The sequence below is a fragment of the Monodon monoceros genome, unplaced genomic scaffold (genome assembly GCF_005190385.1).
Source record: "Monodon monoceros isolate NGI ecotype Baffin Bay Population unplaced genomic scaffold, NGI_Narwhal_1 Super_Scaffold_20, whole genome shotgun sequence".
In the NCBI taxonomy this organism is placed as follows: Eukaryota; Metazoa; Chordata; class Mammalia; order Artiodactyla; family Monodontidae; genus Monodon; species Monodon monoceros.
Genome location: NW_021703777.1, coordinates 2,617,142 through 2,644,191, shown reverse-complemented (window position 1 = coordinate 2,644,191; position 27,050 = coordinate 2,617,142). Strand labels below are relative to the sequence as shown.

At 44.3% G+C, this 27,050-nt stretch overlaps 2 protein-coding genes across 4 annotated transcripts in view; one reads left to right on the top strand and one right to left on the bottom strand.

The window, feature by feature from the left end:
* PPID (peptidylprolyl isomerase D) lies at nucleotides 1-24,628 on the top strand. 2 transcript variants are annotated; one of them, XM_029234987.1, is made up of 10 exons: nucleotides 1-219; nucleotides 1,521-1,661; nucleotides 4,593-4,699; nucleotides 6,909-7,097; nucleotides 7,943-8,065; nucleotides 8,230-8,336; nucleotides 9,991-10,132; nucleotides 11,816-11,902; nucleotides 19,225-19,267; nucleotides 23,491-24,628. In XM_029234987.1, exons 1-10 carry the CDS (start codon nucleotides 135-137, stop codon nucleotides 23,493-23,495), a joined length of 1,029 nt encoding a protein of 342 aa, XP_029090820.1. In that variant the 5' UTR covers nucleotides 1-134; the 3' UTR covers nucleotides 23,496-24,628. The 2 variants fall into 2 exon arrangements, with proteins under 2 accessions (XP_029090820.1, XP_029090819.1); XM_029234986.1 differs by lacking the exon at nucleotides 23,491-24,628 and adding an exon at nucleotides 19,996-20,358.
* Nucleotides 20,703-27,050, bottom strand: part of ETFDH (electron transfer flavoprotein dehydrogenase) — a 34,253-nt gene continuing 27,905 nt past the window's right edge. For both annotated transcript variants that reach the window (XM_029234984.1, XM_029234985.1), the window contains 4 exons: nucleotides 24,827-24,995; nucleotides 22,984-23,166; nucleotides 22,484-22,705; nucleotides 20,703-21,075 (listed from right to left, as the gene is read on the bottom strand). In XM_029234984.1, coding sequence (XP_029090817.1) covers nucleotides 20,912-21,075; nucleotides 22,484-22,705; nucleotides 22,984-23,166; nucleotides 24,827-24,995 — 738 coding nt within the window. In that variant the 3' untranslated portion in view covers nucleotides 20,703-20,911. The remainder of the gene's footprint in view (nucleotides 21,076-22,483; nucleotides 22,706-22,983; nucleotides 23,167-24,826; nucleotides 24,996-27,050) is intronic.

Sequence of the window (27,050 nt, the reverse complement as noted above, 5' to 3'; positions counted from 1 at the left end):
GCGGCCTCCGGGCTCCTGTCGGAAGCTGGTTGCCAGCGCCGCGGTTCTTCGCAGACGCAGCCGGTTTTGGGGTTCGGGCTGCGCGGCGGCCACGGGGTGTTCCGAGGAGCTCGCGAACACGTCTGCGGGCCACAATGTCGCACCCGTCCCCCCAGGCTAAGCCGTCCAACCCCAGTAACCCCCGAGTCTTCTTGGACGTGGACGTTGGAGGGGAGCGAGGTGAGGAGGCGGGGCTCCCGGGGTCGGGGTCCCAGAGGTTGGGGTGGGCCCGCGACCTTGTACCGGTGCCCTGGGGCGTGCGGAAGTTTCTGGAGGTTTTTGTTCGGGGGTGGTGGCGGCCTTTGGGTCTGTCTCGCCCGACTTGGCCGCCCTTCCCCGCCACCTGCTTTTATGTTTGGAGGACATTCAGAAAACCCCGGATATGCGTCTCGGGGGCTCCCGTTGCCTAAAAGTTCCGGATTTTTGTTTTATTTGGCGGGCAAAACTGAGGACGTTAAGGCCGGGGTGCAGCCTTGCAGATAGCTCTGAGGACTGCTCTGAAGGGCTAAGGGAGGAGCCGGGATATATAGGAGTTTTTGCAGCAAAAACCAGGTCGTGGGAACATCAAAAGATGACCGTTAACAGAGGAAACCAGACGTATCAAGTTAAGGGACGTAGCGCTTTTCTGTGTATGAGGAGATGCAAGAGTCCGGGCTCACTGAAAACCTTCCTTGGACGTGCACCTCGGCTGCCGGGGCCAGCGTCCTGTGCTTTCTCACTCTGAGTCTCCTCAGGGGGCACCTTTGGGCTGGCTGCAGCGGCTGAGGGCTCGGTGGGCTTGGCACTGGGCAGCCCGTTTGTCTTTATGCTGAGCTCCCACAGGGCTCACTGTGCAGGCGGCTGTAATGAGAGGGCTCGATGGCTGCAACATCCTTTGCTTACTGGTGGGGCAGGTGATCCTCTTCCATTGACACGCGCGCGCGCGCATACACCCCCCCACCCCCCCCCACAGACTTATATGTATCAGTACTTTGATTTTGTTTTGAAATTTAGTGCCAGGTTTATCTTTTACCTACCTCAGGAATTGTCTAGAATGTGAACTTTTCAGCTTTTGCTTCAGAGGCAGCACTGGGCAGGTTCCACAGAGCACAAAGACTACAGCTGTACCTACAGCATGGCCGACGTGACCCCTCAGTATGTTTCATTTTCTCCTGTTGGTTACTTGGTGATGGGAAGTTATGAGCACATGTCAGAGAAATTAATCAAATGAAAACCATTCCTAGTTCATGGTGTCCTTAAATGGTGCTACTCTTCTGGCTGCTGTGTTGATGATCCTTTGTAAGATGTAGTAAAATAATTGTTTCAAATTCATCTAGATACATGATACTTAACATGAGGTAGACTGAATTTGAATATTAGAAAACTGACCAAAAAAGAGAACTTGGTCTTTCAGTCACCATAATTTTACCAACTCTCCTTTTACCATTTGCTTATTTAGCTGGTTGTTTTGCATACTGACACAGTTTCATTTTTTCTTTCAGTTGGTCGAATTGTCTTGGAATTGTTTGCAGATATTGTACCCAAAACTGCAGAAAATTTTCGTGCATTGTGTACAGGAGAAAAAGGCATCGGACCCACCACTGGGAAACCTCTGCATTTCAAAGGATGTCCTTTCCATCGAAGTACGAATGCGTTTTCTGAATCTGGTTTTCCTTATAGGTGATTGGATCCTGTTCTTTAGAAGTTAGGGAAGAAAACACTAAGTAGAGGGTGAGAGTTAACAATTACATATATTGGATTATTATTCAGCCATAAAAAGTAATGAAGTACTGATACATGGTACCATGGGGACAAACCTCGAAAATATTATGCTAAGTGATAAAAGCAAGACACAAAAACAAAAGGTCACTTGTTGTTTACTTCATTTATATGAAATATCCAGAATAGATAAATCTATAGAGACAGAAAGCAGATTGGTGGTTGACAGGGGCTAGGGGTAGAGGGATGGGGAGTGACTGCTTTTAATTTGTGCAAGGTTTCATTTTGGGGTGATGAAAAGAACTTGAAACTAGACAGAGGTGATAATTACCAATACTGTGAATGTACTAAATGTCACTGAATTGTACACTTTAAAATGGTTAGTGGTTAATTTTATGCTATGTAAATTTTACCTCAATTAAAAAAAATCCTCCAAACTGTATGAACCAAAAAAAAAAAAAAAAATACTGTTAGTTTCCAAAAGGATGCTTTGAGATCTGAGATGATAGCTCAGTTTCATAAAGGTTGGTCTGTGGAAGGTGGAATTAATTATGGGAGGGTACTAAGGTTTATTTATACAGAAATGGACTACCCTAGCTTCACCAGGGTGTGGCCATGGTAAACAGACAGAGCTTGGGTAGCTTGACTACCTGGTGACAGAAAGTTATGCCTACTTCTTGGGCAGGATTGCTTGGGAAGACTGCAGCCAACTTAAAGATTCTGTGTCTTGGACACCTGGTGTGATGTGTGATCAAAAGGTGACTTTTCACACTGTGTAGTCATACCTTTGTTCAGTGATTATTTGATGGCTCCCCCAATAGACTGTAGGCTCCATGAGTTCAGAAACTGTATCTTCTCACCATTTTGTCCTTAGCATCCAGCATAGTTATTGAGTAGGCCCGCAATAAATATTTGTTTAATGAATAAACAAATGAGTTAAACTATAATTATGAGTATTTAAATTCTTCTAAAACTTGATTAAGAAAAAATTAACAGTGATTTTTTTGTTAAAAGAAGACGTTGGGGGTAGGAGTTTATTAATTTCTTTTATTTATTTTTGTTGTTTTGGGTCTTCGTTTCTGTGTGAGGGCTTTCTCTAGTTGTGGCAAGTGGGGGCCACTCTTCATCGCGGTGTGCAGGCCTCTCCCTATCGCGGCCTCTCTTTTTGCGGAGCACAGGCTCCAGACGCGCAGGCTCAGTAGTTGTGGCCCACGGGCCTAGTTGCTCCGCGGCATGTGGGATCTTCCCAGACCAGGGCTCGAACCCGTGTCCCCTGCATTAGCAGGCAGATTCTCAACCACTGTGCCACCAGGGAAGCCCCTAACAGTGATTTTAAAATACTTAAACTGTTGATTTACTTTCACGTTTAATAAAATACCAAAATATAAGCATACCATGGAGATATTGCAGGTTCAGTTCCAGTCCACTGCAATAAAGCGAATATTGCAGTAAAGCAAGTCACACAAATTTTTGGTTTCCCAGTGCATATAAAAGTTATGTTTATACTGTAGTCTATTGTATGTAATAGCATTATGTCTGAAAAAATAGTATGTACCTTAATCTAAAAATACTTTATTGCTAAAAAATGCCCAAACAATTATAGTAACATCAAAGATTACTTATCACAGATGACCATAACAAATAATAATGAAAGTTTGAAATATTGCAAGAATTACCAAAATGTGACACAGATATGAAATGAGCAAATGCTTTTGAAAAAAAAATGGCACTGATAGACTTGCTCTATGCAGGATTACCACAAGCCTCGCAAGTTGTAAAGAAAAAAAAACAGAGTATCTGCAAAGCGCAATAAATGGAGGAGTGCCTGTGTGCTAATAAAGGGTGTGCAGAAAAGAGTTAACGTATCAGGCCTGAGGCTGCTGGCCTTAGAAGAGTCTACTTGCAAAGGGTGGCCACTGCCTGGAGTCAGGGAGCGTGGCACTTGAACCTCTCTCTGAATCCTGGAGGTGATTTACTCTGCCTAGACTCTTTGTGCATTCTGATTTATGCTGGACACTGCTCTCCTTTGGGAGTCTGGAATTTTGCTTCCTGCTGGGCAGACAGTGCCTGCAGGATCAGCCCCAGCAGAGACCTCGGGTGCTGAGTCTCTACAGGGCTCTCCTGGGGAGAAACACTGTGCACATGTTGCTGCATTTCTTTGCTGGGGGGAAGAGGAATGTGCCCTGTGACCGTTCATGGGAGCGAGGGAGCATAAGGGAACACCTGGATTCCTCCAGCCTCTGCCTGTATCTTCTCTCCCTATCATCCAGCTGTGTCTTCTTACTTACTACATCCATGTAATACAAACAGATACTGAGTTCTGTGAGTCCTGGGAAATCTCTGAGCATGCGGCAGTGTTCTTGGGAACCCTTGCTACTAAGTGATAATATTTGCTGAAGTACTTGCATTACAGTGTAACAAACCTCTTGGGAATAATTGGTTATTCAGTAGCATTTTTGAGTAACCATTATGTGCCCAGCCATGCACATGGTTACCAAGGAGGAAAAAAGGAGTTGCTGTACTTAATTGTTTGCCGGGAGAGACAGATCATTATGATACATATGATAAAAGGGAGGTAGAATCAAGATGCTGTTGGAGAAAAATAAGGAGTTCCAGTTTTGGGGTCTGACAGTTCTATAGGGGAGGTGCCATGCGAACTGATTCTTTGAGTGTTAGTGGGCCATCAGGGAGTGGGAGTAGCTGGGACTCAGACTGTGAAAAGCCTTTTAAGAGTTTGCAGTTGTGGACGGGGGCGGGGAAGGACAGGAGAGAAGTTGTCCTCATTACGACATATCCGTTAGTCAGCATTGCTGCAGTCATCTGTAGCTTCTAATGGCGATTTTCCTTTTTTGTAGTTATTAAGAAATTTATGATTCAGGGTGGAGACTTCTCAAATCAGAATGGGACAGGTGGAGAAAGTATTTATGGTGAAAAATTTGAAGATGAAAATTTCCATTATAAGGTAAAGTAGACAAAAATGCGTGTTTGTTGCTGATAATAAAAGTTATGTGCCTGGGATACTTGTTGAATTAGGATAAATGCCTCAGATGTGCTCAGATCTCCTTTATTTGTGAAAGGTATCATATTTGTAAATATACATCTTTTTTTTGGTTAATAAATTTATTTATTTATTTTTGGCTGTGTTGGGTCTTCATCGCTGCGTGCGGGCTTTCTCCAGTTGCAGTGAGCGGGGGCTGCTCTTCATTGCGGTGCGCGGGCTTCTCATTGCAGTGGCTTCCCTTGTTGCAGAGCACGGGCTCTAGGCACAGTAGTTGTGGTGCGTGGGCTCAGTAGTTGTGGCTCACGGGCTCTAGAGTGCAGGCTCAGTAGTTGTGGCGCAGGGGCTTAGTCACTCCGCGGCATGTGGGATCTTCCCGGACCAGGGCTTGAACCTGTGTCCCCTGCATTGGCAGGCGGATTCCTAACCACTGCGCCACCAGGGAAGCCCCATAAATATACGTCTTTAATACGAAAAAATTTCATCCAGTAGTGATTTTATTGGCAAGAATGCAACAGCGATTTCATTGTGATCCAGGTTTATATACTTCAGTAAAGCCAATGTCTTTTTAAGGGTGGCCACCATATGGCAAAACTGTTTCCAGGAAAAATATGCTCATCAGAGGGATGGTATGCTTTATCCTTAAATTTGAAGAGCAACAAAAGCATCGCTAATGTCTGGGATGTCAGGGGATTTGCACACTAGCAGATCTGGTTAACGTCCAGGCTCCTAAAGGACGTTAGTGGTGCCTGTGCCTTCTTATCTTCCTGGTCCCAAGATGTCCCCGTCGGGGTATGTTGCATCATTCAGGTTATAAGAATGGACGTGTAAGTACAAAAGTAAAGTGACTCTTTTTGGAAATGAGGAATATGAGCAAGGTAATTAGGATAATTTGAGAATAAAATGTCATCAGTCTTTTAAACAGTTTATTGCCTGCAGCTAGTCCTGTCACTGGCGCCTAAGAGTTTATAAAAATGAAACGCCTTCATGATAAGGAATTAAAAATCTTGCCAGAAAGACAAGATTAAAACACATAGGACAACTGGAGAATAATACAATAATACGCTAGTAAATGCTAAGTTGATTGTGACTTTCTGTGTATGCTGTAGGAAGAAAGTATGATATATATTAGGGAAGACACTGAGGAGGAATGGGTACTTAAGCTGGGCAAACTGGACCTCGCAAGGTGGCTGAGATTTGGTTAGAAGGAACTAGAATACAGATGCCAGTTTGAGGGAGGGATGTGAGTGAGGAAGGACAAAGGCGTGAGGAAATAAGGTTAATAATATTTAATATCGTGGGAAGAGCACCAAACTTTTGGAAGGGAGAAAGGGAAGCTACCAGAAGGATGAACACTAAGATCATGTGACAGACGTGTTGAGAAGAAGCAAGGGGGCCTTTTGCAAGGGCATCTGGTTCTTCTACACGCTTGGTGGCCTTGAAGGCAGGGCTAGATTTAGGTTGAGGGGTAAAGGCACCTTAGGCGGGAGGACCAGCATGAGTGTTACACGTGCGGCCCAACAAGGAGTGCGTTTAGGAAGCCTTAGGGTCAGGTGGAAAGAGGAAGACAGTGGGGCCATGGAGCCTTTGAACAGGCTGGGCCAAGGTAGACGTTGGGTTTCGGGAGGTACGCGGCGGTTCCTTTTGGGCATTCTCTCAAGAAGTGCTTCACTGGATGAAAGCCGTGATATTTGGCTTCCTTGGAGAGTAGGAAAGGACCTAACGGAACTTCCAGTCTAAACTGAATGTCCCTCGCTGTTCTCAGTGTAAAGGAAGAATCATAATGTAGGCCTGAGAGCGGGAGCGCTGTTGAGTGCTTTTCAGAAAAAAACGCCCCCATCATAAGAAAGGGCAAAGCCGAATCATTAGGTCTTCATCTTAAAGACGAAGCGTAAGCACTTTCTCAATATGGCCGGTTTAGAAGTGCCACCCCTGCCCCCCACGATTGTTTCTGTTACTTCATTCCGTTTCATAAGCTTTTCTTAAAGTTTGAAAAGTGATTAAGTATCCCACGTTTTGTGAATTAAAGGTTACAGTTGGTACAAAGTAAGATTACACTACACGGTGTGATCTAAGTAGTATTGCAGTCCACCCTAGTTTTGTGAATGGTTGGTAGAGAGTAATTCAGACAATAACTCTAACCTTGGTTTTCTTTAATGGCGTATTCCTGCAGCATGATAAGGAGGGATTACTGAGCATGGCAAATGCAGGCCGCAACACAAACGGCTCTCAGTTCTTCATCACGATGGTTCCGACTCCTCACTTGGATGGCAAACACGTGGTGTTTGGCCAAGTGATTAAAGGAATGGGTGTGGCAAGGATTCTGGAGAATGTGGAGGTGAAAGGTGAAAAACCTGCCAAAGTGAGTACCAAGTGACAGGGTAAGACCCTCGTTATCCTAGCTGCTGTCTTAGCAAATGTAAGTAAAAGGCTCAGATGATGGTTAGCTGAAAGACGTTAGGACGGCTCTTGTTAAAGAAGCCTGGCCCTGCCACTTTTTCTTCAAAGCTCTTTTGTACACTGGGAGAGATGAGGGCAGTTTAAAAGGAGGTTGTTATGATTTCAGCATCAGTCTTGCTGATTTTGGTAACTTAACTCTCCTAGACCTGCAAAACTTTGAGTCAGTGTGTATATGAGTACAGAGAGAGCAGGAAACCGGGAAACTTGGTCTCCTCTCTGCCATTTAACTTGTGGTTTAGGCTTGCTCTTGTTATTTAACTTTCCTTGGCCCGTTTCCTCAGCCTGCATAAATCATTTAAGGGTTTAGACTGGATTATGTCACTCCCAAGAGGCTTGTGCTCTAAATGTGTGTGAATCCACCCTCACGGGCAGGGTTGTGAGTGGAATTGGAGACTCAGACCTGCAGGAGGGGGGCTGCCACTCAGTGTGCGAAGGAAACAGCAGTCAGTGAGTCGAAGGCACGTGCCCACATAAGGAGAATCCCACGGGGAACGATGAAACTTCCCACATAGTCTGTGTGCACGGAGCTCCTGGACAGCAGCACCAGGCACGTGTGCTGCGAAGTGACCCTGCTGTGCTCCTCGGGGTGTGTGCAGAGGTGCGCCTCCCGACGCCAGCCTGTCGCGTCAGAAGCAGCTTGGACGCTGTTGCTCATGCCTTGCGGCTGGAGAGCTTTTAAGCCCAGACTCTTGTTAAAGTCGTCATTAATAAGGTAGACGCTTCTACAGTTGACGGTTGTTTTTACAGTTGTGTGTTACTGCAGACTGCGGAGAACTGAAGGGCTGGGATGACTGGGGAATATTCCCCAAGGATGGATCTGGTGACAGTCATCCAGACTTCCCCGAGGATGCAGACATAGATGTAAAAGACGTGAGTACTTTCACGTGGGTTAAAGTTTAAGTACTTAAACTGCTAAAAATATTTAGCCCTAAAATTTTGAGCTTTTTGTATCAGTCTGTCTCAATGATAGAACTTAGCACTAAACCGCGTTATATACTAAAACCCAACATATTCGTGTTCTTTCTTTTGTACAGGTAGATAAAATTTTATTAATAACGGAAGACTTAAAAAACATTGGAAATACTTTTTTCAAATCCCAGAACTGGGAGATGGCCATTAAAAAATACACAAAAGTTTTAAGGTAATAAAATATTTTTAATAAATTGCTGTAAGCACTTGAAATTGAATTATAAACTGAAATTCAAGAGTTGTTCTATTTTTGGCATATTACTTGCAGAGTAATCAGGTGTATTGAAATAGTTGCACTTCTTTGGTTGCTTCCAGATTCTTATTTTGAAAAATTTCAAAACACAGAAAAGTTAAGAATAGTACATGGATAGCCATGTACCTTTACCTGTGTTCACCAGTTTTTAAGTTTCACCACACTTGTTTTTGCAGAATCATTTTGAAAGGAAGTTGCAGATACCATGACACTTTACCCCTCAATATCTTAGCAAGCATTTCCTGAGAAGCCAGGACACTCTTCTACTTAGCCTTAAGACTATGAAAACATCTCCCAAATATCATTATGTCATCCATATTCAGAGGTCCCCCGTTGTTTCAATTTTGTTTTGTTTTTACGCCAGTATCCATTATATCCTTTGGTTTTATGTCTCTAAGGCTCCTCTAATCTTTAATCTCCACGTTTTTTGTCATTTGCATTTTGTGGCGTCGAAGCCCGTTGTCTTACGGAATACCATCTGTGTGTTTATTGCTTCCTCAAGGTTAGTTTGAGGTTACATATTTTAGCAAGGACTTGAATAGGTGACGTGTATGTTTCCTATGATACCGTGTCCTGAAGGCACGTGGCAGTTTCGCCCGTTTTGAGTTTTGGCACTTGGTTAAAGTGGCGTTAGCCACGTCTCTGTTATGAAAGTACCTTTCCCCTTTGTAAATAATAAGCCCTCTGTGAGGTGATAACTGTGAGATTATGTGAACATCTCATTCCTGGCCTTTCATCCAGTGGTTTCAGCACCATTGAAGCCCTTCGCCTGAATCAGTTATTACACTGACGCTTGCAGAACTGCGATTTTCTCATTCTGCAGTTACGAGCTGGCATTCTTCTGTTTGAAAGACCCTCTACCCCTCCTTCTTTTAAAGTATTACTGTAGTATTTGATCAATTCAATGAATTATACTATTACCTTCGTTCTTTCTGATGCTTGAAGGCTTCCCGATTGTCTGATGGGAGCCCCTTTCCTGTATCCCTTTGACTGTTCTGTTAGTCTGTGAGCTCTTGCTTTCTGCCACAAGATGGTCCAGACCCATCTTATACTTAACCTTGTGTCCAGATCTGAGTTTCTCCAAGGAGCCCTGATTCTTTTCAGTGGGGGACAGACTCTAGAAACCAAATTCTGGGGGCCAGGCCCTTTTCAGTAAACAGCTAGGAACTATAGTAAAAGACAAGTCAGAATCACCATCACAGGGCTCTTCACCTGTCCCCATTCCAGTCCCTGTCCCACAATGACAGCCTTGGTTCCAAACCTAATTACACTGGAAAGTGGGTGATGGAAACCTGAGCTTTACAAATAGAAGTGTTCCTTACTGTATAATCTCTAGGTTTGGGGATTGTTCTTAAGTTGTCTTCTTTGAACATTTTGGGAAAGAAGTTGGAACAAGTAAAAATCTTCTAAAGGAAAGCATTTAATAAAAAGATTGTGGTCATTAAGAACATTAATATTAGCATGTGGTGAACTTTCATATCAGAACTGACGCAGCACGTTTCGACCGAGTGGAGGAGAGCAGAGTTAAGTCTTAATGGGGGCTGCTTGCTGCTTGTACCGATGTGTTCTCCAGGTATGTGGGAGGCTCGAGGGCTGCTACTGAGAACGCAGGCAGAGCAAAGCTGCAGCCTGTCACTTTGAGCTGCCTGCTGAATATCGGAGCCTGCAAACTGAAGCTGTCCGATTGGCAGGGAGCAGTCGACAGCTGTTTGGAGGTAAGTCTGTTGATGTTACCTTTTTGAAAGAGTTGGATGATGACTTACTACTTCGAACAAAAGCAGTTTTATGTGACACTACTGCTATCTTATTGCGGAGGACCTAGTGAGATCCGGTGAAACATAATCTAAGTCACTTTATCTCTGAGTATTTTGGACCTCAGTTCTTCCTCTCAGACCATTCATTTAGCTTATAACACTACATCACTTAATTTCTCTGAAGACACTTTCCTCCTCAGCTCATTTATTCACTTAACACTTGAGCGCCTGTTATGTGCCAGGCATTGGAAGACAGAGCCAGGAATGACTGCGACGGTGGCCGGCGAGGTTGTTAGCAGAGCGTCGTCGCTTTGCCATCTTGAGCAAGTTCCTACTTGCAGAGTCTGAGTTTCTTCGTACGCCAAATGGAAATACTGCTTTCCTCCTGGGATTGTTAAGACCATGTGTAATGCACGTAAAGCCTTTAGCGCAGTGCTGGGAGCAGGTTAAGCAGCTAACACACTTCAGTGTTTTAATTGAAAGACCCTCCCCTCGAGGAGCTTGAGGAGCTTTTTTGGTGGGAGAAGGAGTCAGTTTCAACGTAGGGTCGTCAGGACTTGTACAGGGACAGTGCGTGCTGTTGGGACACACAGGAAGGTGCCCTGCCTTCACGGGGACGTCCGGGAGTGCTAATGACAAAGCTGGCAAGGTGGCAGCCTGCCTGCCTTAAACAGAGCAGTTATGACTGCCTCCCTCTTGCACAGTTTGAGCAGTTTTCCAAACTAAAACATATATTTTAGAAAGACCGCCTCTAGTAACTTTTATGTATATTGCACATTAATCTAGGTCACAAAGATCAGCTATGCCCGAGCAAGTGGAAATAAAATGAGGTCCTAATTTAGTGGGGTAGGTGGAATAAGGAATAAGAATGTGTTTATTAGGAGGGAACATGCAACAGAGGACGAGATTGCTCTTCACTCTGGATCACTTTTTGACCTTTGTGAGGCAGATAATATACACCCTTTTCAGTAAAATCCGAATATTGACCTCTAAAAGATGTTACTAAATACACTATTTTTAAAATGTTTCAGAGGAAAAACCTATTAAAAGTTACTCATGCTCCTGAAAAACCCCTAGATGTCAACTAAATGAGTGTATCCAAATTTCTATCCAGAATGTTTTTCTCCTATCACCTAGGGCTCAATCAGGAGATAGACACCACACAGTAATTCCAACAGAGAAAGGTTACTGTCAGATACACATAAGGGGCAGATTGGAGTAGCGAGGGGTTGGCTAGGAGAGGGAACGCTGAAGGATCGGGGCATTGCAGGGTATATGTGTATGTATATGTGCAGAGATGTGTGTGATACAGGAGCAGCTGCTCCCTCTGGGGTGCATGGAGGCCCTGGGCCGAGACCCAGGCGCGACGGGGAGGGGGGCTGGGCCACACTGGGTGCCCCGGAGCTTGGGGGAGCTCGCGGGAGGCTCGCAGGGACCTGGAAGGGAAGTGGGTCCCTCGGCCGTGGGCACTGGGCGCCCTCTGCTGACAAAGCAGCGTGTAACCGGAGGCTCTCAGGGCCCAGCGCCCTTATCACAGAACAGCGAACGGCTGTTTTGGAGCTGACGGGCAGTAAATGGAAATCCAGCATGTATACTTAGTACTCAGTACTTAGATAAAAATATTAACTGTATAACTTTCTGTAGGCCCTTGAAATAGATCCGGCAAATACCAAAGCACTGTACCGTAGAGCCCAAGGATGGCAAGGACTAAAAGAATACGACCAAGCATTGGTAAAGTTTTGTTTTAAATTTTATTTTTTAACATCTTTATTGGAGTATAATTGCTTTACAATCGTGTGTTAGTTTCTGCTTTACAACAAAGTGAATCAGTTACACATATACATATATCCCCGTATCTCTTCCCTCTTGTGTCTCACTCCCACCCTCCCTATCCCTCCCCTCTAGGTGGTCACAAAGCGCCGAGCTGATGTCCCTGTGCTATGCAGCTGCTTCCCACTAGCTATCTGTTTTACGTTTGGTAGTGTATGTATGTCATTGCCACTCTCTCACTTTGTCCCAGCTTACCGTTCCCCCTCCCCGCATCCTCAAGTCCATTCCCTAGTAGGTCTGCATCTTTATTCCCGTCCTGCCCCTAGGTTCTTCATGACCATTTTTTTTTTTTTTTAGATTCCGTATATATGTTAGCATACGGTATTTGTTTTTCTCTTTCTGACTTACTTCACTCTGTATGACAGTATCTAGGTCCATCCACCTCACTACAGACAACTCAGTTTTGTTCCTTTTTATGGCTAATATTCCATTGTATATATGCGCCACTTCTTCTTTATCCATTCCTCTGTTGATGGACACTTACGTTGCTTCCATGTCCTGGCTATTGTAAATAGAGCTGCAATAAACACTGTGGTACATGACTTTCTTTGAATTATGGTTTTCTCAGGGTATATGCCCAGTAGTGGGATTGTTGGGTCATACGGTAGTTCTATTTTTAGTTCTTTAAGGAACCTCCCTACTGTTCTCCATAGTGGCTGTATCAGTTTATATTCCCACCAACAGTGCAAGAGGGTTCCTTTTTCTCCACACCCTCTCCAGCATTTATTGTTTGTAGATTTTTTGATGATGGCCATTCTGACTGCTGTGAGGTGATACCTCATTGTAGTTTTGATTTGCATTTCTCTAATGATTAATGATGTTGAGCATTCTTTCATGTGTCTGTTGGCAATCTGTATACCTTCTTTGGAGAAATGTCTTCTGCCCATTTTTGGAGTGTGTTGTTTGTTTTTTTAATATTGAGCTGCATGAGCTGCTTGTATATTTTGGAGATTAATCCTTTGTCAGTTGCTTCATTTGCAAATATTTTCTCCCATTCTGAGGGTTGTCTTTTCGTCTTGTTTATGGTTTCCTTTGCTGTGCAAAACCTTTTAAGTTTCCTTAGGTCCCATTTGTTTATTTTTGCTTTTATTTCCATTTCTCTAGGAGGTGGGTCAAAAAGGATCTTGCAATAATTTATGTCATAGAGTGTTCTGCCTATGTTTTCCTCTAAGAGTTTGATGGTGTCTGGCCTTACATTTAGGTCTCTAATCCATTTTGAATTTATTTTTGTGTATGGTGTTAGGGAGTGTTCTAATTTCATTCTTTTACATGTAGCTGTCCAGTTTTGCCATCACTACTTACTGAAGAGGCTGTCTTTTCTCCATTGTATATTCTTGCCTCCATTATCAAAAATAAGGTGGCCATATGTGCATGGTTTTTTTCTCTGGGCTTTCTATCCTGTTCTACTGATCTATGTGTCTGTTTTTGTGCCAGTATCATACCGTCTTGATGACTATAGCTTTGTAGTATAGTCTGAAGTCCAAGCCTGATTCCTCCAGCTCCATTTTTCTTTCTCAAGATTGCTTTGGCTATTCGGGGTCTTTTGTGTTTCCATACAAATTGTGAAATTTCTTGTTCTAGTTCTGTGAACAGTGCCACTGGTAGTTTGATAGGGATTGCGCTGAATCTGTAGATTGCTTTGGGTAGTAGAGTCATTTTCACAATGTTGATTCTTCCAATCCAAGAATATAGTATATCTCTCCATCTGTTGGTTTCATCTTTAATTTCTTTCATCAGTGTCTTATAATTCCCTGCATACAGGTCTTTTGTCTCCTTAGGTAGGTTTGTTCCTAGATATGTTATTCTTTTTGTGGCAGTGGTAAGTGGGAGTGTTTCCTTAATTTCTCTTACAGATTTTTCATCGTTATTGTATAGGAATGCAAGAGACTTCTGTGCATTAATTTTGTATCCTGCAACTTTACCAAATTCATTGATTAGTTCTAGTAGTTTTCTGGTGGCATTTTTAGGATTCTCTATGTATAGTATCATGTCATCTGCAAACAGTGAGAGCTTTACTTCTTTTCCAATTTGGATTCCTATTATTTCTTTTTCTTCTCTGATTGTAGTGGCTAAAACTTCCAAAACTATGTTGAATAAGAGTGGTGAGAGTGGGCAACCTTGTCTTGTTTCTGATCTTAGTGGAAATGCTTTCAGTTTTTCACCATTGAGGACGATGTTGGCTGTGGGTTTGCCATATATGGCCTTTATTATGTTGAGGAAAGTTCCCTCTAGGCCTACTTTCTCGAGGGTTTTTATCACAAATGGGTGTTGAATTTTGTCGAAAGCTTTCTCTGCATCTATTGAGATGACCATATGGTTTTTCTCCTTCAATTTGTTAATATGGTGTATCACATTGATTGATTTGCGTATATTGAAGAATCCTTGCATCCTTGGGATAAACCCCACTTGATCATAGTGTATGATCCTTTTAATGTGCTGTTGGATTGTGTTTCCTACTGTTTTGTTGAGGATTTTTGCATCTGTGTTTATCAGTGATATTGGCCTGTAGTTTTCTTTCTTTGTGACATTTTTGTCTGGTTTTGGTATCAGGGTGATGGTGGCCTCGTAGAATGAGTTTGGGAGTGTTCCTCCCTCTGCTATAGTTTGGAAGGTTTTGAGAAGGATAGGTGTTAGCTCTTCTCTAAATGATGCATAGAATTCGCCTGTGAAGCCATCTGGTCCTGGGCTTTTGTTTGTTAGAAGATTTTTTTTTTTTTTGGTGGTATGCGGGCCTCTCACTGTTGCGGCCTCTCTCGTTGTGGAGCACAGGCTCTGGACACGCAAGCTCAGGGGCCATGGCTTACGGGCCCAGCCACTCTGCGGCACGTGGGATCTTCCCGGACCAGGGCACGAACCCGTGTCCCTTGCATCGGCAGGCAAACTCTCAATGACTGTGCCACCAGGGAAGCCCTTGTTGGAAGATTTTTAATCACAGTTTCAATTTCAGTGCTTGTGATTGGTCTGTAGATATTTTCTATTTCTTCCTGGTTCGGTCTCTGAAGGTTGTGCATTTCTAAGAATTTGTCCATTTCTTCCAGGTTGTCCACTTTATTGGCATACACTTGCTTGTAGTAATCTCTCATGATCCTCTGTATTTCGGCAGTGTCATTTGTTACTTCTCATTTTTCATTTGTAATTCTGTTGCTTTGAGTCTTCTCCCTTTTTTTTTTTTTGATAAGTCTGGCTAATGGTTTATCAATTTTGCTTATTTTCTCAAAGAATCAGTTTTTAGTTTTATTGCTCTTTGCTATCGTTTCCTTCACTTCTTTTCCTTTATTTCTGATTGGATCTTTATGATTTCTTTCCTAATGCTAACTTTGGGGTTTTTTTGTTCTTCTTTCTCTAATTGCTTTAGGTGTAAGGTTAGGTTGTTTATTTGAGATGTTTCTTGAGGTAGGATTGTACTGCTATAAACTTCCCTCTTAGAACTGCTTTTGCTGCCTCCTATAGGTTTTGGGTCATCATGTTTTCATTGTCATTTGTTTCTAGGTATTTTTTGATTTCCATTTTGATTTCTTCAGTGATCTCTTGGTTATTTAGTAGCATATTATTTAGACTCCATGTGTTTGTATCTCTTACAGATCTTTTTCCTGTAATTGATACCTAGCCTCACCGTTGTGGTTGGAAAAGATACTTGATACGATTTCAGTTTTCTTAAATTTACCAAGGCTTGATTTGTCACCCAAGATGTGATCTATCCTGGAGAATGTTCCATGAGCACTTGAGACGAACGTATATTCTGTTGTTTTTGGGTGGAATGTCCTATAAATATCAATTAAGTCCATCTTGTTTAATGTATCATTTAAAGCTGGTGTTTCCTTATTTATTTTCATTTTGGATGATCTGTCCATTGGTGAAAGTGGGGTGTTAAAGTCCCCTACTATGACTGTGTTATTGTCGATTTCCCCTTTTATGGCTGTTAGTATTTGCCTTATGCATTGAGGTGCTCCTATGTTGGGTGCATAAATATTTACAATTGTTATATCTTCTTCTTGGATCGATCCCTTGATCAGTATGTAGTGTCCTTCTTGGTCTCTTGTAATAGTCTTTGTTTTAAAGTCTATTTTGTCTGATATGAGAATTGCTACTCCAGCTTTCTTTTGGTTTCCATTTGCATGGAATATCTTTTTCCATCCCCTCACTTTCAGTCTGTACGTGTCCCTAGGTCTGAAGTGGGTCTCTTGTAGGCAGCGTATATATGGGTCTTGTTTTTCTATCCATTCAGCCAGTCTACGTCTTTTGGTGGGAGCATTTAATCCATTTACATTTAAGGTAATTATCGATATGTATGTTCCTATTACTATTTTCTTAATTGTTTTGGGTTTATTATTGTGGGTCTTTTCCTTCTCCTGTGTTTCCTGCCTAGAGAAGTACCTTTAGCGTTTGTTGTAAAGCTGGTTTGGTGCTGCTGAATTCTCTTAGCTTTTGCTTGTCTGTAAAGGTTTTAATTTCTCCATCAAATCTGAATGAGATCCTTGCTGGGTAGAGTAATCTTGGTTGTAGGTTTTTCTCCTTCATCACTTTAAATATGTCCTGCCACTCCCTTCTGGCTAGTAGAGTTTCTGCTGAAAGATCAGCTGTTAACCTTATGGGGATTCCCTTATGTGTTATTCGTTGTTTTTCCCTTGCTGCTTTTAATATTTGTTCTTTGTATTTAATTTTTGATACTTTGATTAATATGTGTCTTGGCGTGTTTCTCCCTGGATTTATCCTGTATGGGACTCTCTGTGCTTCCTGGACTTAACTATTTCCTTTCCCATATTAGGGAAGTTTTCAACTATAATCTCTTCAAATATTTTCTCAGTCATTTTCTTTTTCTCTTCTTCTTCTTGGACCCCTATAATTCGAATGTTGGTGTGTTTAATGTTGTCCCAGAGGTCTCTGAGACTGTCTTCAATTCTTTTCATTTTTTTTTCTTTATTCTACTCTGAGGTAGTTATTTCCACTATTTTATCTTCGAGTTCACTTATCCGTTCTTCTGCCTCAGTTATTCTGCTATTGATCCCTTCTAGAGAATTAATTTCATTTATTGTGTGGTTCATCACTGTTTGCTCTTCAGTTCTTCTAGGTCCTTGTTAAACGTTTCTTGTATTTTCTCCATTCGATTTCCAAGATTTTGGATCACCTTTACTATCATTGTTCTGAATTCTTTTTCAGGTAGAGTGCCTATTTCCTCTTCATTTGTTAGGTCTGGTGGGTTTTTGCCTTGCTCCTTCATCTGCTGTTTCTCTGTCTTCTCCTTTTGCTTAACTTACTGTGGTCTCCTTTTTGCAGGCTGCAGGTTCATAGTTCCCGTTGTTTTTGGTGTCTGCCCCCACTGGCTAAGGTTGGTTCAGTGGGTTGTGTAGGCTTCCTGGTGGAGGGGACTAGTGCCTGTGTTCTGGTGGACGAGGCTGGATCTTGTCTTTCTGGTGGGCAGGTCCACGTCTGTTGGTGTGTTTTGGGGTGTCTGAGGCCTTATTATGATTTTAGGCAGCCTCTCTGCTAATGGGTGGGTTTGTGTTCCTGTCTTGCTAGTTGTTTGGCATAGGGTGTCCAGCACTGGAGATTGCTGGCCATTGGGTGGAGCTGGGTCTTGGTGTTGAGATGGAGATCTCTGGGAGAGTTTCGCTGTTTGATATTACGTGGAGCTGGGAGGTCTCTGGTGGACCAGTGTCCTGAACTTGGTTCTCCCACCTCAGAGGCTCAGGCCTGACGCCTGGCTGGAGCAACAAGAGCCTGTCCTCCACGCAGCTCAAAATAAAATGTAGGAAAAAAAGAAAGAAAGAAAAAGAAGATAAAATAAAGTTATTAAAATAAAAAATATTAAGAAAAAATATTTTATAATAATAAAAAAAAAGGACAGACAGAACCCTAGGACAAATGGTAAAAGAAAGCTATACAGACAAAACCACACACAGAAGCATACACATACACACTCAGAAAAAGAGAAAAAGGGAAAGAAAATATATATCGTTGCTCCCAAAGTCCACCTCCTCAATTGGGGATGATTGGTTGTCTATTCCTGTATTCCACAAATGCAGGGTACATCAAGTTTATTGTGGAGATTTAATCCGCTGCTCCTGAGGCTGCTGGGAGAGATTTCCCTTTCTCTTCTTTGTTCGCACAGCTCCTGGGGTTCAGCTTTGGATTTGGCCCTGCCTCTGCGTGTAGGTCACCGGAGGGCGTCTGTTCTTCGCTCAGACACGACGGTGTTAAAGGAGCTGCTGATTCGGGGGCTCTGGCTCAGTCAGGCCGGTGGGAGGGAGGGGCACGGAGGGCGGGGCGGGCCTGCGGCGTCAGAGGCCGGCATGACATTGCACCAGCCTGCGGCGTGCTGTGCGTTCTCCCGGGGGAGTTGTCCCTGGATCCCGGGACCCTGGCAGTGGCGGGCTGCACAGGCTCCCGGAAGGGGGGTGTGGATAGTGACCTGTGCTCGCACACAGGCTTCTTGGTGGTGGCGGCAGCAGCCTTAGCATTTCATGCCCGTCTCTGGGGTCCGCGCTTTTAGCTGAGGCTCGTGCCCGTGTCTGGAGCTCATTTAGGTGGTGCTCTGAATCCCCTCTCCTCGCGCACCACCTGCCTCTTCGGCAGGTCCAGACCTTTTCCCCGGACTCCCTCCCAGCTAGCCGTGGCGCACTAGCCCCCTGCAGGCTGTGTTCACGCCGCCAACCCCAGTCCTCTCCCTGGGATCCGACCAAAGCCCGACCCTTAGCTCCCAGCCCCCGCCCACCCTGGCGGGGGAGCAGACAAGCCTCTCGGGCTGGTGAGTGCCGGTCGGCCCTGATCCTCTGTGCAGGAATCTCTCCGCTTTGCCCTCCGCACCCCTGTGGCTGCGCTCTCCTCCGTGGCTCCGAAGCTTCCCCCCTCTGCCACCCGCAGTCTCAGCCCGTGGAGGGGCTTCTAGTGTGTGGAAACCTTTCCTCCTTCATGGCTCCCTCCCAGAGGTGTGGGTCCCGTCCCTATTCTTTTCTCTGTTTTTTCTTTTTCTTTTGCCCTACCCAGGTACGTGGGGGAGTTTCTTGCCTTTTGGGAGGTCTGAGGTGTTCTGCCAGCATTCAGTAGGTGTTCTGTAGTTGTTCCACGTGTAGATGTAGTTTTGATGTATCTGTGGGGAGGAAGGTGATGTCCATGTCTTACTCCTCCGCCATCTTGAAGCTCCTCTCTGTTTTAAATTTTAATTAAAAAAACCACTTTCATAACTCATAACCTAATATTTCTTTAATTTTTTTTCCCAATTAAAGGCTGATCTTAAGAAAGCTCAGGAGATAGCACCAGAGGATAAAGGTAAGTTGGCAGTTTCTGTAGTGCAAGTTCATTTTGTCCCTTCAGAATTGATCCTCATGAACTAGCATATGCTTTGTCACTTAGAGGTTGCCTTGTCCAGCAGATACTGCAGAGCGCCTGTTCCAGGCCAGGCTCCAGGCATGCTGGAGAAGGCACAAGTCAGGGTTCTGCCTTCAGCTTACACTGTAGCCACTGTCCATGTGTCTGAAGACTGTGTGCTCTGCTGTCCTGTAACTCTAGATGGAAGAGCAGCATTAGAAGACACAGTATTTAGGGCGAATTTAGTGTTTGGGACCATTTCTTAAGCTGAACGTGGCCATGACCTAAGCATTCTAGCTACTGAATACGTTTTAGGAAAGTTTTGGAAAGCTGCGACAAAAATAAGCCTGTTTTTCAAATAAACCAAGTACAAATGGTGATTCTAGGTCTAGATGTGGAAATAGGTCTTTGGGGAGGCACTTCAGTGGGGTCCCCCCTCTGATGGAAGGGAGAAGGCGTATCTGTGTGTAATTCAGTTAGTTCTCTCGGTGGACAGTCTCCTAAAATTGTGCTCTGTGGTTTTTATGTTTGTGTGGTCGCTTTCTCCAAGTAAAATACACTGTTAATAAGGCTCAGTTACCCTTCAAAGAGTTATATCATTTTTTATCACACTAAAGCATGAGTTTGCTGGTCAGCCTAATTTTTTGGATGTTTTGAGAAATAACTCATATTACATATTTATTTTGCAGCTATCCAGGCAGAATTGCTGAAAGTCAAGCAAAAGATAAAGGCACAGAAAGATAAAGAGAAGGCAGCTTATGCAAAAATGTTTGCTTAATAAGGAATTCAGTTTTGCTTAAGTATGTATTGAAGTGAGACAGTTAAAGGATCTTGTCTATTATGTATGATCCCTAATGTGTTCCCTCTGAGAATTCAGTTCCCCTTGTTTGCAGTCTAGGAATACAGGTAGGGATTCACTCTTAATAGACCAATGTTACAAAATATGCTGAAGTTGGACTCATTTTAAATGGCTCTCTGCATTACAAAGGATAATAGTGTCCAGTGTATTTTAAACTTCTAGACACATCTTGTTTGAATAAACAGATCAAAAGTTAAGTATGTATGTTGTTCTCAGTTCTTTGATGCATCTCTCTGTGACGTGTGTGCAGGGCTGGCAGACGTCTCTAAAGGGTCAGGTAGACATTACAGTCTGTCACAGCTACCCAGTTCTGCACTTGGAGCTCAGAAGCCCCCATCGACAGTGTGTAAGCCAGGAGGCACTGCTGTGTTCCAGTAAAACTGCGTAAGAAGAGTGGTGGGCTGGACGCCAACCTCTGGTCTAGGAGATACACTTCGCTGGAAGTGCTGAGCCTGATGAGTCAAATGTACATTGGAGGCCAGTAGTGCCAATAGTGTTCGAATCTCGGAAGACTTGGAGAGAGAAGTAGATGCTACATCACTTATAAAGTTTTATTTAAGAGACATTCATAATTTTTTATGGGACAGTTTTAGGTATAGTATAAAATTATTTCACTGATAATTACTTTATGAACATTCTGATCAAAAATATATTTAAGCTTTTTTGACACCTGTGAACTTCCAAACATTTGAAGTTAACTTGCCGTCCATTTTAGAGACACTGGCACGGGTGAAGCCGGCTGCAGTTTACATTCCATTGTATGCTGGGCCTCCACCGCCTTCGGGTACCACCCAGTTAATATTCTGACTTGGATCCTTAATATCACATGTTTTACAGTGCACACAGTTCTGAGCATTTATCTGTAGCCGAAATCCATCACCTTGTTCCAAAGGTACAAATTCATAAACTCCTGTAAGAAAACATAGGCAACTCCGTGCAGTAGCTGCCTTTAAAGCAGAGGCTAAAGTCCTGGAGAAATTAGCCACAGAAGCCCTCAGCGTTTGTGGACTGAATGTTTACCCACAGAATATTACAGAGATCTGGGTGTGTGCATTTGCTGTTGTATAAATTAAAAATCATAAAAGCACAAGGTACGGCAGCATGTGGCTGAGTTGGTGTTACCAACAAGGGAACTCGAGGTTGAGCAGTTTTCGGGTGTGATGTTATATACGGACATACTTCAGAGACCCAGACGCTGCAATAAAGTGAATTATCACAATAGAGCAAGTCATGTGAATTTTTTTGTTGCCAGTGCATATGTAACAGTTACACTTATGCTACTTTGCAGTCTGTGAAGCGTGCAATAACAGCATTATGTCTAAAAAACAATGTACATGCCTTACTTAAAATACACTTTATTGCTAAAAAATGCTATCTGAGCCTTCAGCGAGTCGTACTAACATCAAAGATCACGGAGCACAATATCAAATATAATAATGAGAAAGTTTGAAATTTTGCAAGAATTACCGCATGTGACATGTGGAGTGAGCAAATGGAAAAATGGCGCTAGTAGGCTTCTTCAGCACGGGGTTGCCAGGGACCTTCGCTTTGTAAAAAAAGCAGTGTCTGCCAGGTGCAATAAAATGTGATCTTCCCGTATACATGTGTGCCACGACTGCACAGATTAGGTCAGCCCTTACCCTCAGCTTACAACCCAGTGAGATGACAGAAATGGCGAAAAGATAAAGTCAAGACAGTCAAGGTCCCTCCCTCACAGAACGTATGTTCTAGTTCCTGTCCAGAAGGTACTGATTTTCACACACCTGAATGCTGTTCTACCAGCACTCGAGACCCAGTTCCTACTATAATTCTAGTTGAAAGCTCAGCACTGGAAGATACTGTATCCATGATGCATTTGAAGTCCAGGACGATTTCCCTGAGCTGCATGTGGCCAAAATCTAGTATTTTAGGCTATGTACACATATATAATGTATACGTGTGTGTGTACATGAGCATACATATATACAGACAGGAGCAGCCATGACAGAAACGATTTTTTTTTAAGTCACGTGAACACGGAAAGAGGTGTTTGGTGCTTTTCCCCGTAACCCTTAACCTCGCGCTGAGGGTGAAAAGAGAAAGGCTGCTTTTGAGAAATGCCATCTGAATTAGGCTTAACGAGAAATCCCTACTACTATAGCATTAGAGTAGAAACATAAGAATGAGTTTTCAAAAGGAAGCTGGAGATGGGAGTCATTTACAATTTCCAAGCAATAGAAGGAGAAATTTCTTTAAAAAAACGGAAGCCTATTTCTAACGTGTTTTAAGCAAATCCTCCTATTGACGTTTCAGGAGTGGATGGAAATGAGTGTACTGACCTGCAGGGCAGAACCGCTGCTCAGGCCCGTCGTATATGGTCAGGTTTCTGTTTACAGGTACACTGTCATCTTTCAAGGTCAGATGTGCCGGCTGGTCGTGTTCATGGTTGGTGCCACTCAGAGCCACGGACGACAAAAGGTCAAAACTGATCTGCCCATCTGGTTTTGGATAGTCAATAGGTGTGCAGTCCTTGGCTGGCTTGAGCTGATCAGAGTCAGAACCTTCCCAAGTTTTGAGGAAGGTTTTTAGTAAAAATGTATCTAATTCTAAAGTACTTCCTTAGATATTTTAATAAAAACCTGTAAATATTATACTGAAGAAATAAGACTTTAGCCCTCTTTCAACAATGATACCCTGTCCTCCTAAAGATACTGAATTCATCATTTCTCTAAGAAAGCAAGTTTAAAATAGTAAAGTGTAGAAGGTCACCTTCTTTCCCTACTTACTGGATCCCGTTTCCTGAGTTAAGGACTAACATTCATACTCAGGCCGGAATTACCTTTATGTTTTAGGGTCCAGGGCTCCATCCCTCTGAATATCCAGTAGAAGATTCCAGTGTAAATCATCCCTCCGTACACACCCAGGACGCCATGGCAGGACGGTCTGACGTTCCTGATGGCATATAGCTCTTTCCACACCCATGATTTCTTCAAATTGTCCTCATACTCAGTTACATCAAGTCCTTTTTATGAAAAACATGAAATGTTAAGTGAAATTGCCTCAAGGAGTATAAAACACTTTATTGTCAAGGTACTTTGCTACCGAAATAACATGACTTTTACATAGTTAAAAAAGCAGGTGGTCATATGAGACCACACTTGAAGAACGTTTCATGTATAAATGCTGACATCTTCCAAAAAGATACCCATTTGATAGGTTGTTTAACAGGCAGTAAGGCCATACTGGTAGCATGGAAAATTAGTTGCAAAATTCAATGAACCTGAAAAGGAAGCTAGGAGAGTTTATGCTACCTATGGAGCTGATCACTGAAACACTTCTGTTACAGGCTGAACTGTGATGGCCCAGAGAGGTATTTTCAAGTCCTGGCCCCTAGTTGTCTCAGAATCGGTCAGAAGAGGGTCGCTGCCGGTATACCGAGTTAAGACAAGGGCATGCTGGAGCGGCCTGGACCCTTGGTCCAATGACTGGCGTCCAGGAGACAGCCAGAGGAAGACAAGGCAGGGGCTGGCGGTGCTCTGCCAGGAGCCCAGGGCCCCCAGAAGCTGGAGACTTGGACACAGCTGCGAAGTGCTCGCCTGCGGAACTCCGAATACTTTCCTGGTTAAAGCTGCCCAGCTCGTAGTGCTCGGCTGTGGTGGTCCTAGGAGGTGGCAGCACCTAAAGCTTGGGGCCCTGCACTTAATCTCCAACAGGACATCCTCGTTCTCGTGACCACCCTCCTCCTGGTGCCGGTGACCTGCCTGCTCCGGCCCGACCTGCGCGGGGCAAGCGGGCTGGCGCCCAGCGGGACGCGGACTTGGTGAGGCGGTCTGAGGCACCGGCCCTGCCTCTCCTGTCCCCGAGCGTGCCTGAAGGTACAGTCCACCTGGAGGAGCGTGTCACCCGACTCTACGGAACGCGGCTCATCTATCGGGTATCTACGGACTTGCTCCTGGTGTTTGCGTCCACAGGGAGCCAAGCCCCTGCTCTGGGAGGAGTGTTCCGTCCAAGGAAACGAGGGTGATCAATAAGTATGTTAAACAGTGAGCCGAGCCGGAAGGTGGAACACACCGGAGAGGGAGCGGCGCGGCGAGAGGGGCTGGCAGGGCTGTGTGCCTGTGTGCGCGCGTGCGCGGTGCAGATTCACTGGTGAGGTCCGCGCGAGGCCCCCGGAGAGAGATCCGAGCCGAGGTGCAGGGAGCTTGGGGGCCGGCCATCAGCTGGGTGCCGCCCCCGGGACCCAGGAAGCATGTCTGGGATGGAGGGTGACAGGAGGTGAAGGCGGAGGCAGGTCCGCTGCCTGCCCTGGAGTGAAGGTCTGGGGGCGCCTGCAAGGGTCCACCTGGGCCTGTGCGATGTGAGGCGGGACCCTCACGTTGAACTTGTTTCCAGGGGGCGGGACACCTCAGGCCCGTTCTACTTTCCATTCATGAAACGGCACGTGGCCGTAAAAACCTCACGGCGAGCAGGCTGCAGTGTGCTTTGCCCAGCAGGCATCTCGACGCTTTGTGTAGAGGGACAGTCACACTGCATCTTTCAATGCCCAATGAGATAAACGTACAAGACGGCAAGATTTCTAACTGTATCTACTGTCGTCCTCCATCTGTACACTGAGTGTATGTTTAAATAGCTTCTTTTTAAACATCCCCATGAAGAACGTGAGATTAAATGGGAGTTCTTACCTATCGTCTTTGATTGGAGATTCTCACTAGTTAGTTGATTAAAAATAGATTCTGCTGCCAAAATCCCACTTTTCATTGCTGTGTGGGTCCCTTTGATCTTGGGAACATTCATGAAACCAGGGCTACAACCAATTAGTAAGCCCCCAGGAAAGGTGAGTTTTGGTATAGACTGAGGAAAGAAACAGTCAAAGTGCACCTGTTAGTTCAAATTAAACAAACAGAACCGAATACTCCAAATTATAGCCTCTTTGAAAGCTGTAGGGAAAAACTGAAAAAAAAAAATTACATGCAAATGAATACGAGTGAAGAGAAAAATCAGAGCAAGGGCAGTTTTTCTCCTCCTCTAGGAACGAGGATCAGAACTATTGCTCTTTTTCTGTTAAGACGTTTTCCATCTTCCTCCCCATGACTTACCTGCATGAGACAGACGTTAAGACCAGAGCATTAACATTTACATAAAATGTTTTTATTTATACATATCTATGTCATAATGAAAAGAATATTCTCTAAACCTCCTGAACGTCTATTATCTAAATTGTGATCTGCTTTTACACGCATTGTGGGTAACACGTGATTTACAAAGGATGTTATCTTAACTCTTCATACCTCCTTGTTTTACCTTGATGTCCAGGGAGTTTCGGAAACCTAGGTTCTAATCATGGCATCGCCACAATTAGCCACTACCTTAAATAATATATTTTAATTAACCGAAGAATAAACTGAATTTCCAAAATAAACTTTAAGATGGTTGTTTGGGCCTCAGTATACACTTCTGACGGAAAACAACGTACTAAAGGGTGGGTGACGGTTTTGGTTTAGCCCCACGATGTAGCAGCTAAGTTACAGACTGCCTCCCTCAGGAGACTGTACTGTAACCTACAGTGTGGAGAGGAAGAAAAGAGAGCTGTGGAGTTGCTCTTTCCTCCTGGAGGCTTCCCTCCCTGGAGGCTTCCCACAGTACGCCACGGATCTTTGTTGAGAAAGTGGTGGGTGGCTGACAGTGTGGCCGATGGGCGGAGAGGGACCCTGAGGAGGAGGTCAACAGGGAGCCCGCCACCATCAGCCACCACGCCGCGGGGCTGTGGCTGCGCTCCCGTGATTACAGAGTTCTAACTGCGCGGGAGTGGCGGTGAGAAGCAAAAGCAACGCTGGCACAAGAAGGCTTGGGCCCAGGGGTGACTGCTGTTCTCCAACCAAACTCAGCATCAGAAACATGCAGATAAGAGAGCGTGAAATCAGGGCCGCAGAGCAGACAACAAGGGGAAAGGGCTTTCTGGAATGCCAGGAGCTGCAAACAGAGATAATGGTTAGGAACCTGGATCATGACAATGCTCCTCTCAAATCAGGCTGTGGCCCTGCTAGTGCAAATTCTTCCAAATGGGCGCTTAAGTCCTAAGAATAAAAAACGTTATGGCCCAAGGGAAATGTGTGTTTTTCAGTTCTGTGAGGATCCTACCCTGTGCGGGCAGCTGGACATCTTGTTAAGGACCTGGGGGACCCAGGAAAAGTCGTACAGAGAGATGTATTCTGGGACATCCATTAAACGGGGGTTAGAGCTTCCCTGGTGGCGCAGTGGTTAAGAATCCGCCTGCCAATGCAGGGGACACGGGATCGAGCCCTGGTCCGGGAAGAGCTCACATGCCGCGGAGCGACCAAGCCCGTGCGCCACAACTACTGAGCCTACGCGCCTAGAGCCCATGCTCCACAGCGTGAGAGGCCACCCACCGCAGTGGGAGGCCCGCGCACCACAGTGTGGAGTGGCCCCCGCTCGCCGCAACTAGAGAATCGCCGCAACTAGAGAAAGCCCGCGCACAGCAACGGAGAACCAAGGCGCCAAAAGTAAATAAAATAAATTAAAAAAACAAACAAAAAAAACGGGGGTTAAAATGAGGAACCAGGCCATATCACTGAAGAAGATGGGTATGGCCTGGAGTAGTTCTACAGTAACAGATTTTACCCTTCCACCTGACAATTGGTAAAATCAGTCTCGTAACTTCCTTTTCCTAGGACGTTTCTGTAACCTAATCTATTTCTGCACCAAAATAAAATTACACTTCCCTGCACTAAAAGAAAAAAAAAAGAACCTCCCTCCCCCCCCCCAAAAAAAACCACAGGGGTTAAATACTAGAAACCCATCAGGAAAGGGGAGCTTTGGTACAGACTGAAGAAAGAGAAATAAAAAGTCATGTAATACTTGTTAGTGCAAAATAAAATTGGATGTTCC

What these genes read in the sequence shown, in the direction of transcription:
- PPID (XM_029234986.1), top strand. Translation starts at nt 135, where the DNA reads ATGTCGCACCCGTCCCCCCAGGCTAAGCCGTCCAACCCCAGTAACCCC. An exon ending in AGGATGTCCTTTCCATCGAA is followed by an intron (nt 1,662 to 4,592) that starts GTACGAATGCGT and finishes CCTTTTTTGTAG; the next exon opens with TTATTAAGAAATTTATGATT. An exon ending in CAGTCGACAGCTGTTTGGAG is followed by an intron (nt 10,133 to 11,815) that starts GTAAGTCTGTTG and finishes AACTTTCTGTAG; the next exon opens with GCCCTTGAAATAGATCCGGC.